The 25,527-nt window shown below is 31.5% G+C and overlaps 1 protein-coding gene across 2 annotated transcripts; it reads left to right on the forward strand.

Annotated features, from left to right (window-relative positions):
* The first annotated feature begins 7,638 nt into the window (after positions 1-7,638).
* On the forward strand, positions 7,639-22,817 carry LOC129804053 (chitin deacetylase 1). 2 transcript variants are annotated; one of them, XM_055851070.1, is made up of 5 exons: positions 7,639-8,028; positions 13,327-13,492; positions 13,606-13,736; positions 18,288-18,437; positions 21,244-22,817. In XM_055851070.1, exons 1-5 carry the CDS (start codon positions 7,977-7,979, stop codon positions 22,395-22,397), a joined length of 1,653 nt encoding a protein of 550 aa, XP_055707045.1. In that variant the 5' UTR covers positions 7,639-7,976; the 3' UTR covers positions 22,398-22,817. The 2 variants fall into 2 exon arrangements, with proteins under 2 accessions (XP_055707045.1, XP_055707046.1); XM_055851071.1 differs by lacking the exon at positions 13,606-13,736 and adding an exon at positions 13,928-14,040.
* Positions 22,818-25,527: the final 2,710 nt, after the last annotated feature.

The raw sequence follows: 25,527 nt of genomic DNA on the forward strand, positions 1-25,527 counted from the left end.
AAATATAGAGCTTCCTACATAGCATATTAATCCATGCATTATAAATCAATGTATGAGTAAGTAATATTACTTTTCATTCAATCAATGCAAGAATTCTAAGAAAAAGTCTTTATAGTTATTATGTCGTCAGATAACAAAGTAGTAACATGGAAATGTATTGGAACTTGAAGAAATTTTTGAACGCCCTATGTACATTACAGGTTCAGTATCAACTTGCCATGATGCATATTAAACTAAGGGTCATAGGGAACAATGAGATAATTTGGAATCGAACTTTAATTAAAATTTTGTGATGTCCTCAATGTTTCAGATGGCCAAAGACTAAGACCACGAAAAAGTACAAGCCCTAAGTACACTTCTTCATGGTCTTTCTAAGAGTGAAGAAATCTCAAAATTCAAAATTAGATCTTGTTCTAAAATGTCCCATTTTGCCCTATCTTAAGAATATCTTCTTTAAGCCTTTGAGGACGAGACACTTTCTACAGTCCGAAAATCAACAATAAGAATGAAACTGGTAAACATAATCAATGATAGGGGGAAGTGGGGCACCTTTGAATTGGGACAGCTTTGAAATTAGGCTTTTTTCTTCTATTTTCAAATGAAATTGAGTCTTATCATGATGTAATTTAGCTTCGCAATTAGTTTGTTGAGCTAAATTATATCATAATAAGATCCAGTTTCATTTAAAAATAGGAGAAAAAAGTTCAATTTCAAAGCTGCCCCAATTCAAAGGTGCCCCACTTCCCCCTAAGGCTATTAAACTAAGGGTCATCATAGGGAACAATGAGATAATTTGGAATCGAACTTTAACTAAAATTTTGTAATGTCCTCAATGTTTCAGATGGCCAAAGACTAAGATCACGAAAAAGTACAAGCCCTAAACCTCTTCATGGTCTTTCTAAAAAAGAGGAAATCTCAAAATTCAGAATTAGATCTTGCTCTAAATGTCCCATTTTGCCCTATCTTAAGAATGTCTTCTTAAGGCCTTTGAGGACGAGACACTTTTTACATTCCGAAAATCAACAATAAAAATGAAACTGTTAAACATAATCAACGATAAGTCTTATATCTAACCTTGGAATGTCCAAAGAGTCTGATTCTCTGTATTCTTTGCGTCTCTGAACGATAGGGTCAAAAATAGCCCGAAAAATAAAATAATTTTTCTAGAAAATACCAATGAATAATCATTTTCGCTCTAATGAAAAATATTACGTATGAGTATTGTAGTCTTTATTTCCAAAAAGGGTTTTGCTTAAAAAAAATTGGAAGTATAAAAAATAAATAAAATAAATTATGAATTTGACAATTTAAAAAAATCGTAATTTTTTGACTTGAATATTTATTACATAGCAAATAGCTAGAGACTTGTAAAATATATCCTAGATTCCTTCAACCTTCTACTTTACAATTATGTACAGACATAAGAAAAAATAACTTTAGGTAATCAGGAAAAATTATTTTCTTTATGGGACACCGGTGTTCCAATCGTCCTTAAAGGGTCTTGGATATAAGGTAAATGGAACTCTATTTGCATAAGAAATCGTTGATGTTCGAAGTTCAAAACAGTTTCGAATTTTCAAAATTAATTATCGCAGAAAATTGTGGAAAATTTATGAAATGTTACTCTCAAGAGGCTGTTAAAAGTATAACTGAGCGATTATGAGGGGAAATTATAATGAAATAAGTCTTATTGCTTATTTTCCGCACACTCGAGAAGAGATTTTCACACTCGAAAAATTTCGAAATTCGAACTGGAAATACATCAGCCTTCGGCCACCATACAGACGAAACGAGATGTAAAAGTATCTCTTCTATGGTTTTAGAAACCAATCTTTGAATTTTTGAACTTCAGCTGTGAATAAATTCAATCATCTATATTTCTGAAAAAATATCTTGTAAAGTATCTTGTAAAATAAATTGATCCATATGAAAAAGTAACAAGATGTTTGGCTACCCCTGTCCTGTCGGCTTAGAGATTTTTGTATAAAATCTTTTCGTTTTTAGCAAGATATTTTGTTAGAACCGAATTCACAAAATTAATACACAAGATTCTTGTCAAAGTTTGATTTTTCTTGAAATTCCTTAGGAGATAGCGCTAGAAATGAATTTTTTTTTCTCTAAAATCATTTAAATAATTTGGTGGAAGTGATAATCACTTTTTCCCTATTTTCATAATCTTTATTATGTATTTAATATCCATCCGCCCGCGCTGGTATGCTTAGTGTAAAAAAATATTAATTAGAATAGAGTATTTCCGACCGAAAAATTTTTGGTGAATAAAAACAACATTTACGGTAACCGGCCTTTATTCATTCAAAGAAGTGCTTAATAAGTGTAAACTAAAAAAAAAGTTTTGTCAAATTAACAAGAAAAGTTTTGCCAAGACGATGTTTTTTCATACGGAATATGCAATATGTTTTGTGAGATTGGTATATCGTTACTTTTCTACGAGACGAGATTTCACATGACTTTAAGAGCGATTTTTTCAGAGATTGAACCATCTTAGTATATCAAACTACGCTAAGGAAACACTATGCGACTCAAATTGTTTTAAATATTTAAATGTTTAAAAATTTCAAATCCTGTTTAAAAGGGGTGGTAATGCCAAATCGTCCCATGCTTTGCGAAATGCTCGAACTCGTGACTTTTAGATGCTAACTTCAAAAATATTTTATCAGCATTTACCTTATTTAAGTTTTTTATTGGTTCAATTCATGAGAAAAATAGTAGTAGAAGACTTAATATTCAGTAACAGGTAACAGTAAAACGTATTTTTTAAAAGGTATTGTTCGGCTTTTCTTTCTGTTTCAAAAGTGTTTTGGCTAGAAAAGTGAAATTGAAGCAGATTGAGCAGAAGTTTGCTGAAAATGGTCAGTAAAGAGAGCTAGTGATCTGTAAGGTCGCCTCGTCTATGAGATACTCCTCTCTTCAAAAAAAGTCGTACGTTTGGGAAAAAAAATATTTTGAGAATAGAAGTTTTTGTGTAACATCGTTGATAATATGGGATCCTTTAAGGTAAATGTTTAATGTTTTATAAAAGTTTCTGATATGAATATATTTAAGATTTTGATCAATAACAAAACAATTCCTATACAAATCATTTCGAATTCCAAAATTTTGCCTAAACGTACACCTTTTTTGGGACAGATGGAACATTTATATATAAATTCTTTTACTTGTACCCTCTCTCTGGGGACTCACTCTTATTGAAATTACAAAAACATATTTACTAAACAAAAGTTATTGTGCGTTGGGCATAAAACTTCGTATAAACATGGCGTTTGATACAACAATTGCATATTGTGTATCATCTGATATAAATACTTTACAATTTTACCTAAAAGAAATATTAAGTTTATTTGTACACATTTTAATAATTCTATGGTTTGAAATAGAGTATTATAGAATGCTAATTCTTAAGAATTTATTAAATTTTTCTACGGTAGAATATTAATTCAAGCAACGGTAACTCAATTTTAAAGACCTAAGGGGATATGTGAGTCACTAAGTCTAAAAACAACATAGTTTCTCATTTTTTTTCAACATTTATTAGGTGAGATTCTTAACAATCTCACCTACTATAATCCTAACAAAATCTCATGTCCTCCGATCGGCCCCAAACTTTGCCAGAATGTGTTTTGACACTTCCTGATCACGAATATATGGATGGCTAAAAACCGTTCCCGTCCGTCCGTCCGGCCGCTCTTTGGAGCTTAATAGCTCCTAAACTAAAAGAGATATCGACTTGCGGTTTTCGGCAAAGGTTATATATCGTATGAAAATTGCAACTTGGTGCATTGACTCCCCACCCCCCACCCCTCCTTCCGCCATTTTGAATACCCCCCTTTTTTGTTTTCTCAATAGCTTAGCCCCTATGGCATCGAGCGGGCTCAAATTTTAGTATGTTATAGCTAGGTCTTAGGACTTTCCATCAATACCAAACTTAAGGTCCCCCGACCCCCCTGACCCTAGCTATAAGTGTCCAAAAAAAAATTCTTAAAATTGCCATAACTGCGGTTCTAATTGTCAGAATTTAAAAGATGAGGGCTTTTTGGAATGCTCTCGTGAAATTACACTTCCCCTTCTAACATCGCAAGTTCGTAAAACTACCGCTAGGGCGCTATTTTTAAAAAGAAGATTTTTCAATTTTCTAAGTTAAATAATTCAAAATTCCTTTATGCAATCGGGCTGAAATTTTAGTATGTTGTAGCCGTTGATTATACCTATCAAACAAAAAAATACTTAAGTCGATCCATAACCCCTGACCCGAGCTATAAGGGGTCAAAGTTCGAATATTGACCGGCCTCTATATCCGGTTCTAATTCACATATCGACCTAAATTTTGGCTTTTTGGTTTCGTCTCGATAAGTACTTTCAGATGGAAGTTCAAAATAGCGTCAAAAGATAGATAGATAGATAGAAGATAGCGTCAAAATTCATCGAAATTCAAACTCATTTTTCTCAAAAATTCCTTTGTGCAAGTTAATGAAATTTGAGAGGGTTATAGTCCAATCTAGGACGCTTCCAAAATGGTGCGTAAGTGCGCTGTGGTTTCAATAGAACCGGAGATATGAGAGGTCAAAGTTTACGAAATTCAAAAAATCATATCTCCGGTTCTATTTGACTGATTTTGATGAGTGAGGGCTTAAACGAAAGATCTCACCAAATTCTACAACTTTCTAGAACATTTGAACTTCGTGGGACCAACACCAGGGGCGCCACAGTCGAAAAACCAATTTCAATATCACATAACCTCAATTATCTCGACTGTCGCTGAACCGATTTTGATGATTACTTCGACGTAATTATGGAGAATATTCGTGTCTACATTTCGCCTATACATCATTTTTCGATCAGATAATGCAATCTGTCCGATTTTACCATTTAAGTGTGAAAAAATTGACTTCCCATAATAAGGCGTTGCAACCACTCAGATACCAATTTGACTGCTTCTACTCGACCAAGACACTTAAAATAGGGTTTTAAATGGAAAGTCTCACAAAATACAACAATTCTTTGATATAGTAGAAGTTCATCAAATGAACACTTGGGGCGCTCTGGTCGAAAAACGAGTTGAGAAACAAACAACCTCGATTATCTCGGTTTCTGAGTAATTGATGAGATCAAGTTCTACGGCAAAATTATAGAGAACATTCTGGTCTACATTTCACCCATATATTACTTTTGTGCCAGTCCATCCAAATCTTTGATATTTTGGTTTAAATACAAAATTTGTATAATTTCACGATTTTTATTCAAGATAACTGAATGAAGCCCCAAACTTCAGCTCTAAATTGAATTTGCATACATTCCGAGTTAGCTCAGTTTAAGAACCTCACCTACAATAAGCCGGTTAGGATTATCTGTCCCTTTAATTCAAGCTCTACCATATATACGAAAGTACAACTAGAGTTCTGATTTTCGGACACCTTGACAATAATTTTTTTTGCGGTGATGAAGATTACTCACTCAGAGAAGGATTATCTAAAGCCAAAATTCAAAATATTTCCGGTTATTAGATGAGTTAAACTCGTAAAACGAATATTTTTTTTTGTTTTCTTGAACACAATTTATTTTACAAAACGAAATGTGGTGTAAAATACATCAAACACGATAATTTTTAAAACTCCTTTTTTAATTATTTTTTCTAAAATTTTTCATTCAATTATGAATTTAACTCATCTGTTATCAGGAAAATTTTGGTTTTTTTTTGACTTCAAATGAACCTACTCTGAGTAATATTCTCTAACGCGAAGTAACTTTTTTTCTAATTGGTGTCTGAAAATCCGGCCTTAAGTTCATTTTTTATTACGTTGAAAAATAAATAAGGTAAAATATTCTGTATTTTCTTGTATTTGTGAACTACGAAGAGTTATTTGAGAACCACTTATGGACGTTATTTTCTTATGGACAGCATGCGAAAATCTGAAGTATACTAACCTAAAACAGATTTCGAAAAATCATAAAATAATTGGTTTATGATATAATTAAAATTCTTGGAATTTTTCGAAACTAAAGATTTTTGTAGTCTGTCCATAAGTGACGACTCTGCCCTAATACCTTAATACGTGATTAGAATTATTTTTCTCCTTCTTATTGTTATTTTGAGAATTGCGGAAATTAAATATGTAAACAAAATACAGAAATTTAGTTCTGAACATAACTATAAAAATTGGTTTTATTTCTTTTTTTATTAGCACTAAATGAATTGCACCGGAAACGATGCGAAAGGAAATTGAAAAATATATTTATGGTTAAATATAAATATTGTAGGCTTTCCCACAGTTCCCCTATTAAAAAAAAAGTATTTGACATTGATTTTTTGTATGTCCAAGAAGACATTGACTCTACCAATGTATGTATGATCGGAATAATAATATCACAATACTAGTACATTGACCGTTGCATTAGGACGACAAAGAGTTTTTTTGATCGACAGCTAAAAGAAGTAAGTTTTTCTAAAAATGTTTTGAATGCATAAAGTAATTTTAATTATATTCATAAAAGTGGCATGTTTTATCACATCCTTATGTACAATATTTTGAAAACTAAATAAAAAAGATAAAATGAACTTTTAGTAACTTCATTTGACGTCAGATCATTAAATTTTGTGTTTGATTTATTATGGATTTGGTGGCTATAGGAGATTTGTATTTATGCAAAAACACCTGTCTGAATATGATATAAAAGATTGCAAAAAAAAGAGAGATAAAACCTTTCACACAAATTTCCATTGGAAATCAATAACCGATTTACTCAATACGACCTCTGCTTGACATTCCCGAATATTGCCACTATTATTATCTTCTCGCGTTCCTGGTAATCGATAAGTCCCCAAAAAATATGTATAAGAGTGATTTAACATAAGTTTTCTTAAATTCTCAGAATCAATATATTAAAATAATTGCCTTGCGATTTTTTTTTTGGTGTTGTTGGACTTCATGCAGCTTCTCGTTGGAGAAGGCAGAAAGATTATTTCAATCAGCCAACACAGGCATAATCAAAGACCATCAACTCCTAAAATGAATGGAAGAATAATTTTTTGGGGAAGATGTGTGTGGGGGCAAGTTGATGCTGAAGACATGGAGAGAGATCCAAAGAGTGATCAAAATCAGTGGCTAAAGTTAGAAAAGACCTACGTCTTTTCGTATGGTTTTTTTTTCTACTTGTCTCACCACACCAGGTCTGTACAGATAGGTTTGGTAGGGGGATTAGGTGATTGATACTCAATCCCCCACTTTGATAAAAGCCTAAATTGAGTGGGAGATCGAAAACGGGTGGTAGACACGAGGAAGAGATACCTTAAAGTTCAGCTATCTTTCTTGAATTTTATATTCCATTTTAGAGATAAGGAAATGTTACAGAAGATGATACTGGCTAAATTCTGTGATCAGTCTCAAATGGATTTTGATAGAGGAAAATTGCTGGAATGATGTAGGATCCGGTTGACAAAAAAAAAGAGAAGAAGTACTTTTTTCCCCTTCTTGGATTTCACCGTATAAGAAGTTCACCACCAGCATCAAATTCCATGAATTGGGAGGGCAATAGGACTCCCCATATAGCGTATCTGTATGCTTTTGGGGAATTCTCCCCACTAAAGTGAAAGTCCTCATAAATAGACCTCAAGTGAGACGAACAACACCCAGTAGTTGTGCGACTTTTAGCGGAATCTGTAGCCTTTCTTGGTCTTAATGCCAAGACTATAAAACAAATTATAAAAGGAAAACTTTTAAGACTTGAAGATAGAATTTCGCACAAATTAATTTCACTCTGAAGGATAACCACTTTTTTTTAACTCTTTAAATTATTTTGATTTAAAAAAAAGTTTTCACATCACGCGATTGTGTGTATGTGTGTGAGGGTGAGGGTGTCACAGTTTTTTTTTTTCTTATCTCTACCCCATAAGACTGGAAAAATTCTAATTTTACCAACAATTTGATACTAAAACTCTAGGATATTGGCACGGCCAATTAGAAATGGTGCGTGTCTACAGCACGATCTTTTTGATCGTGATCTCTGTGATTTTAGGTAAGTTCGTACCTTGTTTTAAAAGAGATGTGATGTAGTGAAAGCGAAATTTATATATTAATCATATCTGCGCTTCAACACAGATGAGCATGTTTCACGCAAAAAAAAACATTCCCCCCATAATATATAAGATCAAAAAGTCTCCCCACTTTTCACCACCAATCATCTTGAACATCCGTGATGGATGATAAACCGTGTTCCTTTTTTTTTAAACAACTTCATTAATGGAGACACAAAAAAAACTGATTTTGAATACTCTTTCTTCGATCTTCTTTTTTTATAAAATTTTCTTTTATTACTTGCTTTAAACCAACACATTATTTTAGCATTTTAAACACTCCCCTGATCATCAGTGTATTGACGGAGAAAAAAAAAAGTGGCGATGGGATTTCTTCATGAATTTTACGCTCTTTTATATCTTTCACCGTATATATACGTTGAAAACTGGTTTCCCTTCTTTTTCTTATAAAATACAGCATACAGCACCTAAGAGACACCTTTCCCATTGTCAGCGGCAAATTCTTAAACCGAATGTCACCACGAGTTTTGTTACCGTGCGGAATCATTCACTATAATATATAATGAATCTTTTACACCAATTACTGTTGTTCGTGTGTAGATTTTATAATGAGATTCACACCCATTATTTCAATAAATAAATAAATATATACAATGTGTGAGGAGGAATCTCTCTCTATCCCTCTCTCTGTGGCTGAGTCCGATAACTCGATGACCTCCACGCGTTTCTTTTCCCATAAAACAACATGATTTCATTTTGAACAACGTGGATGTTTAACAGCTCTTATTTGAATTTTCATATCAACTTCATTGTCTTTAACATTTTAAACATGTTAGGAAAGAAATCTTAATGATGTTGCTACTCAATTTTTTTTTTTAAATTAACTTTGAATTAAAAAGAAAATTGCAAATTTTACTTCATTTTTCTCATTATTAATACTCAATTGTACATCTTAACAATAATAATTCAATAGGTAATTTGACATGATCAATTAATCATTTAGTTGTCATGAATTAGTTTGACTGATTTGATAGAAATAAAAAGAATTTCAAAGAAAGTCTCATAAACAAAATTAACTGGTAAAGTTTTCCTGTAAATTCTTTTTCAACTGTGCATACAATGATCGACCAGAATCTTGGATGAACCGGAAATATTTCAGTTCTTTTAGTTTTTTTTGGTCTCGTTTCAATGCTGAAGTAACAGACCACAACAGTAATAATAATACTTAAAAAGTTCTTTTATTATAATTTTCTAGTTAATTTTGAAAATAAGTTTTAGATTAACATTCCATGCATTTGGTAAAAAAAAAAATATACCTAAAATATGTTTTTGTCGGCATATGATACGTGATAATCAACACAATATTTTTTTTTAATAAACGAAATTGTAGAACAGATTTTCAAAACAAAAATACATAAATAAATAAGATACAAAAAAAAATCAGAATTAATGGTAAAAAAGACTTTTCTAATTAGATAATAAGATAGTTATAATAAAATATAATAAATACAATAAAATACAGTTGATCATAAATCTTTGATTCTAAAACCTACTGACAAAATCGAAAATATTTAGTATTTCAATAAATACTATGGGGAAGTGGGGCATCTTTGAATTGGGGCAGTTTTAGATGGTTACCATTTTTTAATTGTACTTAACCATATTATAATGTAATTAATTTTTACAATTGGTTTTTAGAGTTAAATTATATTATGGTAAAGTCCAGTTCGATTTAAAACAGAAAAGGCCTTATTGTAAAGGTGTCCCAATTTAAATTTAAAATCAAATTATAAAGCCCTATGTAAAGACTAAAGATTTATTTCAACATTGAAGATGAATTGTAGGTTTTGAAGAATTTAGAGATTATCTTTTATATGTATTTCGGAATTGTTTTTTTATTAATTAATAGACCAAAAATCTTTGAATTTAACTTCAATTATAAGACTAATATCAGAATGTAAGCCAAAACAAAATGAAAATCGTGGTATTAGTTTGCCTTTATATCTTGAAAAATTCGCTATAAAATTCTACTTCTTAAAGCACGTTTTGCTTTTACTCAAATTTTAATATTCATGATCACAAAATTCTTATTTTAATTGACCTAATTTTTTTCTTACTTTGATTTTCATATATGTCTTAAAATAAACACTATTTGATCTTGAACTTGATCCCGAGATTCAAATGAGCTTAAAATATTATTAGAGGCCTCACAATTTTTTTCAAAAACGATTTAAAAAGCGCTTGTTTTTATTTTTCATATAAATTTTCGGAAACTTTTTCTTTAAGATTTAGAGGTCAGAATCTTAGAAATATTATGGTTTCAATTGAACATTGATTTAGATTTCCGAGTTTTAATGATGACTTGAATTCTTATTCCATTTATTCTTATCAGTTGTATGGTCATTCTAATTAGAACTTTATTTTACTATTTACTAGTTAATATTTTTACTAGTATTTTATAAGACTAATATGAAGATTACTTCGAAAAAAGTCGTCCTGTATTTTTGATAAATTTTAGTCAAACACAAACAAAGTTATATGAGCTTAATTTTCCTACCCAAATCGTATGGAATCCTAACGTTTTAGGTTATAGCAACTATTAATATTGTTTACGTATTTTAAAACTTATTTTATTAATTTTATTAATATTTCATTAATGTATAGTAAATTTAGTAGATTTTAGCAATTGAAGTACAGCAGCGGGATTACCAAGAAATTGAAAGCTTTCAGGCTTCGCACGTACTCTGGTTTCGAATACTTCATATTTATCGCATATTTCTTTAATGAATCTGATCTAATGGAAATATAAATTAATAGCTAATTAATTAGTATTAAGTCACACATTTTCTGAATAAATTAGGTCAGATGCATTAAAGAAATATGGGAAAATATGAAGTGTTCGAAGTCCGAGTAAGTGCGAAGCTTGAAAGCTTTCCTCTAATTTTATTTCATTTTAGTCCCTTCCGTAAAATATTTTGAAAAGAGAGTGGTGTTGCTGTTTGAGATAGTTTGTCCGAAAACAAAATATACAACTTTAGTGCAGCGAGATTACCAAGTAGTTCATTTCATTTTAATCCCTTCCGTATTAAATTTTAAGAAGAAGGCGGAGTTTCTATTTTAGGAAAAAATTATCCCTATCATGATGGCACAACCACATCTGTACCGCTTGGACTTGCATGGGACTTTTGAACTTTTCGAATTTTCTCATGTTATTTACGAGGGATACGAATTTTTAGTATTCTTATCAGACTTCCAGAAGTCCAATGTATTTTGCATTCGTCTAGAAGAGAATAGATATTTCGATTTATATTATATACCCTCAAAAACTTTCAGGTATTCGTACTAAGGTTTTCAAGGTCAAAGTTCAAGGCCATCATAGAGAATGTATTCTTTTACTGATTTGAAAAATAATAAGTTTTTTGAATGACCTTAAAGTTTGGACAACCTTACACTTAGAGGGAAATGGGACTCTTTTGCAAAAAAAATTACTCCTATTTTAAAATGGAACTGGACCTTTCCATGATATAATTTAGTTCCACAAACAAATTGTGAAGCCAAATTGTATTACAATAAAGGCTTATACCGGCTTCAGACCTAAGGCTTAGTTATATTGCTTAATTGCTCTAATTTTTTTTTCAATCAGATTTTTTTTTGGAAAATTTAACTTAGGATTGGATTATTAAAGATAAATAAATAACGTATTAGGCTCTCAAAAACCAATAAAATTGCTCGCTAATTAGGATTTTGAGACCTTCGGGAACTGGGCTAAACCTTTAGTCTGAAGCCTGTATTAGTTTCATTTGAAAACAAGAGAAAAAAGCACATTTTAAAAGTGTTCTAATTCAAAGGTACCCGACTTCCCCCTATTGTGAACATATTTGATAAAAATCCAGAATTTAATATTAATTTCTGAATAACCTGAAACAGTAGTGAGGAAATCTCAAAGTTCAAAATTAGATTCTTTTCCAAAAGACCCTATTGTACCCGAGTCATTACTAAATGAAGCCAACGTGGTATGAGTAAAGTTTATGCTTTTTCGTACAACGATTATTTTTTTGTAATTTCTTATAATTCAAATAAAATTTTAAAAATTAAAATTAAGAAATAAATAAAAAAAATAAATATTATTGTTCAAAATCTCTACCGGTGAATCATTACTTTCTTACTTAATGCTTTTGCATTAATGAAATTCTATTTTATTTAGGACATATTGTATTCATGAAATATTCAAAAATTCATAATAAGCATTTCTTTTTGTGTCATAACAGCAATTTTAATAAATTGCATTTAAATGAACAATTTCGAAGTAGCAATTAGCATGAATCTTTTTTTCTTGATTTAAGTAAGAGAAATGAATTATCATAAATAACATTGGGTATGGCTATAAATATTTATGTATGATAATTGTGTATTACATTGGAAATAAACTTTCGTGATGAATCATTTGCAAGATCACTCAATTGTATATTATTTAATATTCAAAATTATAATTTTGTAAATTCTTTTTGCCTATATGCCCACAATGTTGTATAAAAAAAAGGGTTTGTAGGAACAACTAAGTTAATCAACATATTGTACATAATAAATCAGGAGGGTGACATTAGCTCTGAAAAATGCGACCAGTTTCAGTATAAAATTTTCCCTGTTTTCGTACACATTTCACGAGATATCTCCGAAACTACGTAGGTTGCTAATTTGGGGTTTTCGGTTGCCCATTCCATATTAAATTGCCTTTTATTTTGTATTTATATTTTTTGCTAATTCATTCCACAATGACAGAAAACACCGAATAAACTCCAAAGTTTTTTCGGCACGCTGGAAACATATGGGAAACATAGGGAACGTCATGCCCCTGTAATAAATCGTATAATCATAAACTATACGAGTAATATTAAGGATGTAAGGGAAAATTACTATATAATGTGTTAAATTTCCTCTAAATTTCTTTAATGACTTGTTTGGTATTGCATTTTATAACTCATCATGACCAATCATTAAATTATGGATTATTGAATAGTCATTAAACAATTTTTGCACTTTTATGTTAGTAAATGTGTGTCGGTTAAATACATGATTTCCCTTTCAATTTCAATTTGTGCTCTCTATTTTATATAAGTGCCAATTTCTAGTCTCCCTATTAACCTTTTTCTTGTTGGTTGTACCACATGAGTATTACTTTTTGTGTTGAAGCAGTGGGGAGAAATTGTTCATTGCGATTTTTTTTGCTTAATTTCACTGGTTATATTTTCTTTTCGTTTATGAAATTGTTTTTTTTCTAGTCATCGCAACACCTTCTGCTGATGAAACAAATCATCAACGGGTGAAAAGACAAGAGGACGATCCCGAAGGACCAGATGTAGGATCAATTGAAGAATTGTGCCACGATAGGCCCGCAGATGAGTACTTCCGACTGACCACAGAAGGAGATTGTCGAGATGTTGTGCGGTAAAACCAAAGATTTTAATTTAATTTTCAATTGTTTTTTTTATGTTTGTTAATTTTTATTTGTGTAATGTCCAATCATGAAACTTTTGGTGTATAATTAAATTTGCCAATAGGTGTGACAATGCGGGTGAAAATGGCATCACTCGCCTGGCCACAGTTCGATGTCCCATTGGACTGGCATTTGACGTTACTCGCCAGACATGTGACTGGAAGTCAAATGTTAAAAATTGTGACCAATTAGGGAGTAAGTCAAATGGGGAACAGGAGCATTCCATCATTTATCACCTTCATCTCCATACCATCACCACCTTCGGGAGTGATAAAGTATGATACCTATGATGATGGTGCTAAATATGGTGCAATTGTCATCCCCAAAAATCAACTTTCCTGACTTTTCTAAGCGCCACTTTTCCTTCTCTTCGTGTTGCAATATAGGTGTACCAGGGCTGGACTTAAACAAATTACTTGTCCCTCCGGTTTAGCGTTCGACATTGAAAAGCAAACGTGCGATTGGAAAGCTAAAGTAACAAATTGCGAAAAAAAAGAAAGTAAGTCTCTCCACAGACAACCCACATTGACACCCACAAACCTTCCCTAAAGGGATTTTATCCATGAAACATTTTATTTAATAAAAAAAACAATATTCAACAATGCGGATATTTCTTAGAAAAACAAAAAAAAACAAACGTCTTACACAATCAAACTGCTGGAAATTGCATTCGATTAATACCGTTTCTCTATGAATTTCAAATTTATATTTTTTTTAAATTTATTATTTTTCCCTGGTTAAATCGTTTCTTGAAGATCGAACCATTTTTTATGATGACCTACAATATATTCAACAGTTCTAGTAAAAAAAATATAACTTATTTAAGATTAATCACCATAAAATAGAGATTATAGACACTGTTTTTTAAGATACAGATTTTTTGTGCCAAAAAAAAATTAATGACAAATTATACCTTTAACGGATTAAATAAATAAATTGTCGTAAAACGGAAGATCTTGATTTCAAGTGTGAGAAATCACAAATAAATTGACGATTTTCGTGTATATTTATATCTTATACTCAATGTACAGAGATCACCTTTCACAAAGTTACTCATGGGGCCTTGTTGGTCACGCATAAGCACGTGAATGTTAATCACGGAAATGAAAATTAATGATAATGCATTTCTTTTCACTGGAAGTTCTCTTTAAAGGAGCGACTTGACGATGTTTTTCATCATTGCAACTTCGCTTCGAGTTTGTGATTTTTGATAATTTGTTTATCAATTTGAAGATGAAAAATAACGTAAAGATTAAAATGAATTGTTTATATCGAAAATTAAATGTTTGTTTTCATTCTGCTTTCTGTTTCCATCACGCTCTGCCGTATTAACGTATTAATAAATAGGGGAGACTGGGGCAAAGTCACAAATCGAAAAATTCAATATCTTCCAAGGTAAAATAAATAGCGGCTTAAATTGTTTTCCATAGATAACCTCCATAGACCTTCTTCAATGTTGTAAGTTTCTTAGAATTCGAACAAGGAACTTAGAAAATAAAAAATATCGAAAATTTTAATCCTATTTTTGAAATATTTTCCTTTTGCAGAAGATAATAATTATTACCTACTTATTTTCCAAAATTGATGCACTTGTGAATGTTTTCTAAATAATTTGGATTCTTTGAATACGAATCCGCTATTTGTCTTAGAATTTCACAAAGGTTCTTTTCTCCAGAAATCCTTTTATTAAAAATGGCCACTTGGGGTAAAAAGTAACAAAGGGTTATAGAGCAAAAAGTAACAAAAAGCGAAGCAATTTCTGATGTCTCTCGGCGAAAAGAAACGTCATTACCACGTCTCGCCGCTTGTTGTTTGCATTGGTCAAACGATTTGCAGTCTTTTGTGTGTTTTTTTCTAAAATAGCTTGAAAAGCGCTTTTCTCGTTTTCTCGCTTTTCTCGCAGAGAAAACGGTATTTTAAAAATGTAGATGAATAAATTTTCTATGAAAATATGTCCTCTAGGTATTTTTTCAAATTTACGGAAGCCTGTAATGAAGCGAATCAAAATATGAAGTGAATCAAAATATGATAATACCCAATGTCTGGTACTATTTGCCCCAGCATTTTTGAGAATGGTCACAAAATTACCCTTTAGAAATCGGCTCGATAAACCTATTTCCTTACAAAATAGAGGAATATTACTTTCACAAAGTTGTAGAGCGGTAAATTTCCTATAAAACTGCGCTAATTAGAAATTTTTGAAGCAATCGAGTAGCTTGAAAAAAAATAATATATCCGTTTTGTGACTTTTTGCCCCAGTCTCCCCTATAGTTATTTTCCTAAAAAAAAGAACAATACATTTTTTTATTAAAAAAAATTTTACCTATTGTCTATTAGGTATCTTATAGAAATAGATTAATAGTGCCGCTGTAACCTGTTCAGGGCTTATTTCAAAAAATTAAAATGACAAAGAGAAGATTTTGTCTTGAAAAATTGATAATGTGCGTGCAATGGTGCATGATGTAATCGACGATATATTATGAGGTTCCTTCAAAATTCTTAATATTTAGAAATATAAAAAAATATGTTTGTACTTGTTTTAAAATTATATAGAATTTTCGAAAGTTTGATATTTTTTGTTTACTAAGTTATTTTGAAGTTTATTACATTTTCTTCTAAAAGCTTAAAGAAAAATTAAGCATTTTAAAAATAAAGTTTTAAAAAGTAGATTAAAAATTAAAAACAAAAAATTCAATTAAGAATTGAAGAGTTAATTCGCAAGTTTAAAGAGATACATAATTTTTATTTTATTCATAAAGCATGTTAATTTATTAATAAATCTTGAGTAAAGTAGCCTATATACATTTTTTGACTTTAAATTTAAAATTTATTAAAATTACCTCTCATTTCTGGCACAATAAAAAAATAAGAATTTTTATCAAATAAGTTTCAAAAATTTCCGAAATCAATATCAATGATGCTTTTAAGTTTAAATAATTACTTGAAATCTCATCTGAAAATGTTCAAAATTTAAGGATTTAGAATGAGCTTTTAATTTAAGAGTCAATAAGAGAAGTTCCAAAATTCCATCTGAGTTTCTTAATTGTGAACTTCATTTTGTTTTAGCTTAATTTATTCAAGGAATTAAAGAAATTTGACACTTTAAAAAAATAAACAAAAGATCTTTGTGTAAGGATACGAATTAACATTAGAAGTTGGATTTAAAGACTTAGTATTTAAATATTTATCTAAAATTTGAAATTCAAGTTCTTAATAATAAACAATATACAAAATAAAAATTATTCTATTTCCAATCTTGTGGTATTATGGATATACTGAGAGAAATCCGAAAAAGTTAAAATACATTCCGGAAATGTTCATTTTAGCCTGCTGTATTGATCCGAAATCGGTGTAAATATTATGCTTTTTAGACGTATTAGGGGTTAAAGCTACCCTTTTTCATGATAATTTTACCCTTAAAAGGTGTAAAATTAACATTAAAAAATGTTGATATATTTTTACACCTAAAAATGTGAAAGTTATGAGGAAAAAAAGTTAATCGCATCTCCGTTTTTTTCTCAGTGTAGTGTCTAGTCAATTCGGCGATTATATTGTTATAACTAGACCATTTTTCCGCAGTTTTTCTCTAAAGAAATATCCGCAATTTAAATTTTCTTTACCACAAAATGAAATATACAACAAATACATACATTTACATAATTCAAAACAAGTACTATTTGTGCATATTTCAATTCAAAAAGAAAACTAAAAGTAATCTAAATTTGAATAGGAAAAATGTATTGGTATTTGGTTTTGGCTTATTGTATTTATTTCAAATTAATTAATTTTTTTTCCTACATCTTAAAGAACATACTAGAAATGGAGAGAGAGAAAATAAGATAAATGATTATACCTAACTGGGAGAGATATCAAATTTTGTAGACAAATTATTTCTGCTGTTACAAATTGCCAAAGGTTTAAGGTCCAGCACATGGTGTAAATATGGATTTTTTTTCAACAATTTTTTTAAACGAATAAAATTGTAGCATAATGTTTTCAACAACAAAAGTAGATGAGAATTTTTTTTACATCTATGCATGAATTTTTTTTTTTTTGAATAATTATATGTTTATTTCTTTTTATCACTTATTCTTTTCTATTCTGTGTTAATGTTTTTTTTGCTACTTCAATTAATTTATGTTTTTATCAAAAAAAAATCTGTCAATATTTTTCATTTCGATTTTATTTGTTCTATTAACATCTTGAAGACTTTTATGTGTATTTCTAAATGAAAAGAAAAAAATAACGTAATCCAATTTTTTAGCTTAATTTTCTTCAATATCATGTGTTAAATTTAAATACAAAATTTGTAAATAAAATTTCATTTACTTGAAAATACATTTGGCAAATTAGGAACTTTGTATTTATGATTTTTTTTGACTAACATTTAAAAGTAGTTTATTAATGCACAAAACATGCTTCAACTAACAATGTTTCATCATTTGCTAAAAGTAGATTAATGGTTTTTGGCATCAATTTCTTACACTCTACTGACCTCTTGTGTCCGCTACTTCTTCATAAACTATTCAGTATTCTCTACTTCTCTATTTTTTTCCTCTCAAATATTTCTTTCAAAAAAATTCACATCAATTGTATAGAAAGTTGTGTTATATGAAAAATTTACCACCTATTCGCAACACGTACAATTGGCACTAAACGACTTTCAACCTAATTTACCAAGTATAAAAAAATAACAAGAGTTAAACTAAACAGATTATTTTATTTCTTGTGTTTGAAAAAATGCAGAACCACGAAAAGTATTGCCAATCCTCAAGACGGATGAACCTGTCTGCCCCGAAGGACGTTTGTCATGTGGAAATGGCGAATGTGTGGAAAAGGAACTGTTTTGCAATGGAAAACCAGACTGCAAGGATGAATCCGATGAGAATGCATGCAGTAAGTACAAATTTACAATAATGTTAATTTATGCAATATTTTTAGTATTTGTATAAAGTGCGAAAATATAGTATCTATATTTTGAATTGTTAATAATAATATAATACAAGACTCAGGAGAAAAGGATCTCAAAATTTTAGAAGCGACACCGTGTTACACTTATCAAGAACCTATAAGCTGAGCAGAGTGAGATATTGAATTCGAATTTTCGGTGACCCCTTTATAAGTCAATGTTTATTTAAAGGAGTTTTGCTACATTTTATTCTTAAATTTTCTCCTAAATATTTTTGAAGGTAATCCACGAGAACATCTCGTCATCTTAACAAATTATCTCTATTCACTCCTTTGCAACATTTTTATTGTGATCAAAGGTCACAATCTTCTGAATAGGGGGAAGTGGGGCACCTTTGAATTTGGGCAGCTTTGAAATTGGGTTTTTCTCTTATATTTAAGTGGAAGTGATGTAATTTAGCTTCGAAATTGGTAAATTATAGAGGTAAATTATATTTTATCATAAAAAGGCCCAATTTCATTTAAAAATAGAAGAAAAGATTCCAATTTCAAAATTGTCCCAATTAAAAATGCCCCACTTTTCCCTAACATATTTCTCAAGCTCATAAAATTCCCATTAATAAATTCGTACATTTTGTTCTTTCAAGAATTAAAAAAAAAACAAATATGAAAAAATAAATAGTTCGTAGTATTGAACTTTTCACGGTCTTTGCGAGGTATAAAATACAATCCACCTTTTTGAATTTTTCAAATGCATAGGTTAAGTGTGCCAAATTCCGGCCAGCTTGCAATTTCGGCCACCATTTCTGTTCCTCGAATTTCCATGAACTTTTAGATTTTACATACTCTACAGATAATACAATGCAAAAGAATAACAAAAAATGTAACTTCGAGATGACGTGAAAAAGACATTGGAAAAATTCCCGAAGCGCAACGAACTATGAAAATGAAGGTGGCCGAAATAGGGCGCCAAAGCTATGTCTATATTTTTATTCATTTTAAAATGTATTAAGAACGATTTTAAAGTAAATAAAGACAATAAACTGTCTACAAGGTTCTAAGCAACACTCCTTAAGTAGAAGGAATGAAAAAAATCAATTTCTATTAAAGATATTACATTTCAAACTTGAGACTTTGGCGCTTGCATGCAACTATGCCGAAATTTGGCACACTTACCCTATCTGAATAATATTTTTGATATTTCCTTTGTTTCTGCTGAGCAAGTCGGCTGAGGCTGTGAAATATTCTAGGTAGAAATTCTTCTCTTTAAGAAAATTTCCAGAAGGTCAAATATTCTTAAACTGAAATGAAAATAGAGGCCAAAGGGACGGGTAGTAGAGAAAAAAAGAAGACTTTCGGTAAACAAGTTTGATTGCAAAGTTTGGGAGATCTTCTTCAAAACATTTCTGGAATAATTAGGAATAAAACACCCCACAACAAAGTGTTACATCTACCACAGATGCGAAATGGAATTGTACCACCAAAGGACTATTTTTAGCAACATTTAATCAATTTAGCATCTGGAATGCAAGTGGTTTACCTTTTGGCAGAGTGCTCTTTAATTTAATCTCTATATCGTCGGTTCCGAAGAAGACTATTGTAAGTCTAAAATGCAACTTTTCAGGAGAGAGGTTTAAAGTTTGACAACTAAAATTTATTATTATTAATTTCACTGGAAATAATATATTTTTAGCTTTCGAAACTATTGTATCACACTTACGCATTGAATATCTTCTGGTTAACGCTACTTTTAAGTTATTTACAGTAAAATTGTGGACTAAAAACTCGATAATCGGGCAGGCTGATTTTCAGTTTTTTTCTTGTAACTTTTCCAGGAATATCTTGATCAATATAAAATTTTGTGGGGATGTAGATCTAAGGTTTCTGCATCCAATTATACCACCTTTTTATGCTACTGTAAGTAGACTTACAATAGTCTTCTTCGGAACCGACGATATGACTTTCTCTCCCGAAGTATATACTTTAATGTTGATCTCTTTAAAAAGATGGAGTTTAGGGAATTTTTGAAGTATCACTGTATGGGATACTTTAACTCAGATCGCTAAGGTGTACAGAAGAATCACTTTCTGAGTAAATTGATCAAAGCATTTTTTTTGGGCAAAGATTCTTTTTGGAAGGATGCCTGGTGAATCTTTCCTTTTTTCTAAAGAGTTTGTCATATTCGAAAGAATTAAATGCGCTGAAAATTTTTGGGATGTATCAAAAGTAATGTGTCCCTATAAAAATCTAAAGCTTTAAGCGTCGTTAGTAACATTGGCAATGTTGGCAATAATAATTATTTTTTCTTATTGTTACCTATTTATCGTTATCAAAGTTAAGCAATTAACGTCTATTTTAACGTTGGAAAGTACTTCTAAATTTGATTTTTGTAATAAAATGAGCGCTTGAACACTTGAACAATCAATGTTTGAACGCTTGATTGAGGAACCCTAACAAAATCGGTTGAGGAATTGGGTTCAATTCCCTGTAATAACGTTCTTTGCTTTCTACTTTTGAAGTTTATCATTTAACTGAAACATTTGGTTGAAGGCCTGGATGTAGTGATCTAGCAAGGAATCGTCCCCGTAATAATCCAATCTAATCTGGTTACTGAACGATTATAAAATCGAAATATCAGAAAAGTTTTTGGAGTGCGTTAGTCTTGAACTCAGGGTCCTTTCTAAGTTTCTAAGAAGTTCTAAGTTTCTTTTTTGGTTTCTAAGTTTCATTGAGTTAGAATTTAGTAAATCCTCAAGTTTGATTTTACTAATCCGTACTTTTTTTTAAATTACAGCTGTGGACCTTGATCCCAACCGTGCCCCTGAATGTGATCCAACACAATGTATCCTTCCTGACTGTTTCTGCTCAGCCGATGGTACCAGAATTCCTGGAAGCATTGAGCCACAACAAGTACCCCAGATGATTACAATTACTTTCAACGGTGCTGTTAATGTAGACAACATTGATCTCTATGAGGACATTTTCAATGGACAACGTCAGAATCCCAATGGATGCCAAATCAAGGGTACCTTCTTCGTATCCCACAAGTACACTAATTACTCAGCTGTACAGGATCTGCATAGACGTGGCCATGAGATCTCCGTATTCTCTCTGACTCACAAGGACGATCCTAACTATTGGACACATGGTACATACGACGATTGGTTGGCTGAAATGGCCGGAGCCAGACTTATTATCGAACGTTTCGCTAACATCACAGACGGATCAATTATTGGAATGCGTGCTCCATACTTGCGTGTCGGTGGTAACAAGCAATTTGAGATGATGGCTGATCAATTCTTCGTTTACGATGCTTCCATCACAGCATCATTGGGTCGTGTACCCATCTGGCCGTATACTCTCTATTTCCGTATGCCACACAAATGCAATGGTAACGCACACAATTGCCCATCTAGAAGTCATCCCGTTTGGGAAATGGTAATGAACGAACTTGATCGTCGTGATGATCCCACCTTTGACGAATCCCTACCAGGTTGCCATATGATTGATTCTTGTTCTAACGTTCAAACTGGCGAGCAATTCGGTCGTCTTCTCAGGCACAATTTCAACCGCCACTACAATACCAATCGTGCCCCACTTGGCCTTCACTTCCATGCCTCCTGGCTCAAATCCAAGAAGGAATACCGTGATGAACTCAATAAGTTCATCGAAGAAATGTTGGGTCGCAATGATGTATTCTTCGTGACAATGCTTCAAGTCATTCAGTGGATGCAAAATCCCACAGAACTCAATGCTCTGCGTGACTTCCAAGAGTGGAAGGAGAAGTGTGATGTCAAAGGACAACCCTACTGTTCCCTGCCAAATGCATGCCCACTAACAACAAGGGAACTGCCTGGAGAGACCCTACGTCTCTTTACATGCATGGAATGCCCTAACAACTACCCCTGGATCCTTGATCCCACTGGGGATGGATTCTCTGTGAAATAGTGCGTAAGAGAGCAATAAGACACTTAATAAATGGAAGAAGAAAATGAAAAAAAGAAAAATTTTCCGACATCTCGGAATACATACTGCATGAGGGGAGTTACATAAAATGTGGCCAAGTTGGATCATGCACACATTATCTATTGAACAATGATGTAACTTCGACATCTTTCTATTCCATTTGAAACTAATATCTTTTTATATATACTGTTTTAAAATACAAAATCTCACATCTTTTGCTATAGTTTGTAAATACTGAAATTGGACACTATACATATTTATAGTGATATGGTAAACTTCATTTCATTTATCTCAATTTCCTTTTTGAATTAAATTTTGTAATACAAAAGCGATAGTATCGTTTATAATTTGACTCTTTTTTTTACAAAATAAAACAGAAATAAAATTATTTCTCGAATTATATTTACTTTGTGTACTCAATTTTACTATCTTGTTGGACGATCGTTTCCCTTTTCAATTTGAAGCATTACATTATAAGCTATTAGCTACGTTAGTATTCACGTACCCAAGTAATCACGTATAAACAAATGTTTCCAGGACCAATCAGCAAGTAAGTAAAGCACTAAAATATTCGATATGGTTCGGTGTAGAGCACAACACGTGATCCTAACTACAATCTAGGGTCGGTATCTTCCTCGCCGATTTGGATGTTAAATGACACCGAAAATGCTTGAACGGCGATGACAATAATTAAAAATAATTAACAATAATTAATTAATTAATTAACAATAATTAAAAATTTGACAAATTTTTAATTATTGTTAGCCTAGTTCAAAGGATACCTCAAAGTGTTCTCTCTTGGGCTCTGAAGGTCAAAGGTTAAAAATAAGCAACAAACACTTTTATCAGCAGCCTCTGTAGGAGATCAGCTTAAATGTTGATCAATTCGGAAGCATGATATATCTGAGATTCTTTACGATCTTTCACAGGTCTGAGATCAAACCTGGCCGGGCCCAAATTTTGGATTTACACGTTTCGATAACCATAAGATCACGAATATCATCGATTTTCTAAAAATCTATTTTCGTCGCCGTCCCGTCATATAACTGCTTCTGGAGAAAGAACGGAGAGAGATATCGAAAAGCGTTGTTCGGCAAAGTTGAAACGTCTATGGGCGGCTAGAAGAAGTAGATGATATCAGATCCATCCTACCACCCCCTCCCGTTATTTTGGAACACCCCTAATCGCTATTATAAAAAACGTTCCCGTTCGTTTTTGACCAGTTTTTAATAGCTTGGAACCGATTTTGATTGACAGAGATTTAAGAACCTTTCAAATGAATTCATAGATTCCCAAATAAATAATAGAAATAAGTAATATTGCTTTCACGACGTTCTATAGAGAAACTGCCTATAAGCACGCGAAATTTTTGGGACATCCATTATTATTTTTTCTTATACAAGGATTGGGTTGTCAATCCCATTACCCATGCAATCAAGTGCAGTGAAGTTCAGAAATGCTCGGTGACCTAAAGAGGATCCGAACACTAGACACTTGCATCATAAAACGGGTACTCTTACATTTATCTCATTTAGTGCCCAATTGACTGAGGAATACGACCTACAAAAACTGTTTAATCTTTAAATTTGAAAAACTAAAAATTAAGTTATTAAAATAACCCTTAAATTAATTAAATTGTACGCTTTAATTCTAAGTAAAATGGTTAATAATAAACCAGAATATTGATTATTCTCTTTATGATGAGCTGGTAACTCAATTTTTGAGTTAGGTGTTTTTCTACAATGAATTACCCAAGGAATAATAAACTGCGATTCCCCCTCTTTGATCTTTTTAAAAAATTTTGCTCTTTATTCTTTGTTTTTCTATTTCTTTGTAATTCTATTGTTAATATTTACTATTGCTCTTTCGTTAGCCTACACCATGCCAGAACAACTCTTTTCACGGTTTAGCCCTGGAAGTTGATCATGAACGGTAAGACGGCTGTGGACGGTTTTTCCCCTTCATTTATTTTCTACTTGAAAATTTAATTCTAATAATCAGAATAGTTTAATTTCGAACGCTATTTGGTTTATATGTAAAAGAAAATAAATAAAAAGTCATATATGAAGTGTTTTCTAGTTATCGTAGATGGGGTTACTTTGACCTTGGTGCCCCTGCTATTCGTAAGCTTTTCTTTAATTCAACAACTTCAGGAGGGACTTTACCGATCGCATCTGGTAAAGGCTATCTTTAAATGCCAGAATTAAAGAAAAGCCTACAAACTGCGGGAGGGGGTCTGGCAAAGTCATCCCCGAACACAAAATTTATCAGCATCTGCGATGTCGTTTGCCGCAAAACGATGATACTAACAAGCCATTTAAAAGTGAAGATATGGATATTACAGAGGTCGTGCTTTTGGTTAAGATATGGCGTGGTTGAGAAGATTTTTAGAAATTCAAAAAGACTATTTCTCCAACTTGATATATTTTTTGAATACTTCTTTCAAATTTTGAATTAATGGGGTTCAATGTGCAATTGGTAAGAGCGTTCGGCTCTTGGGCGGTGTGACCCCCGGCTTGACTGTCACGAAACATTGTAAACCGAATAATACATTTGTAAACTGAACAATGTACGAAATGGCAGTAAAAGCCCGGTACATCAAAATAAATAAATAATAATTTTGAATTACTGATAGGGTAAGTGTACCAAATTTCGGCCAGCTTGCAACTTCAGCCACTTTATTTTGTTCCTCATATTTCTATAAATTTTTAGTTTTTGTATAGTCTAGAAATTATAAAATGCAAAAGACACAAAAAAAATCGCTTCGCCTAACGAGTTGATGTGAAAAAGACTTTGTAAGAATTCCTGAAGGGCAAAGAACTATGAAAATCAAGGTGACCGAAATATTGTCCAAAACTATGTCTATATTTTTATGCATATTAAAATGCATTAAGAACGATTTTAGAGAAAGCAAAGATGATAAACTGTCCAGTCCTAAAGATTCCAAGCAACACTCCTTAAAAAATAGTTACACAAAAATTCAATTTGTATTAAAATTACATTTCAAACTTAAAACTTTGGCGTTTGCATGCAATTATACCAAAATTTGGTATATTTACCCTACCCACTTCATATTTAACTTACTTCTTTTAATTAAATGGATAAGATAATG

This window comes from Phlebotomus papatasi, chromosome 2, assembly GCF_024763615.1.
Source record: "Phlebotomus papatasi isolate M1 chromosome 2, Ppap_2.1, whole genome shotgun sequence".
In the NCBI taxonomy this organism is placed as follows: domain Eukaryota; kingdom Metazoa; phylum Arthropoda; class Insecta; order Diptera; family Psychodidae; genus Phlebotomus; species Phlebotomus papatasi.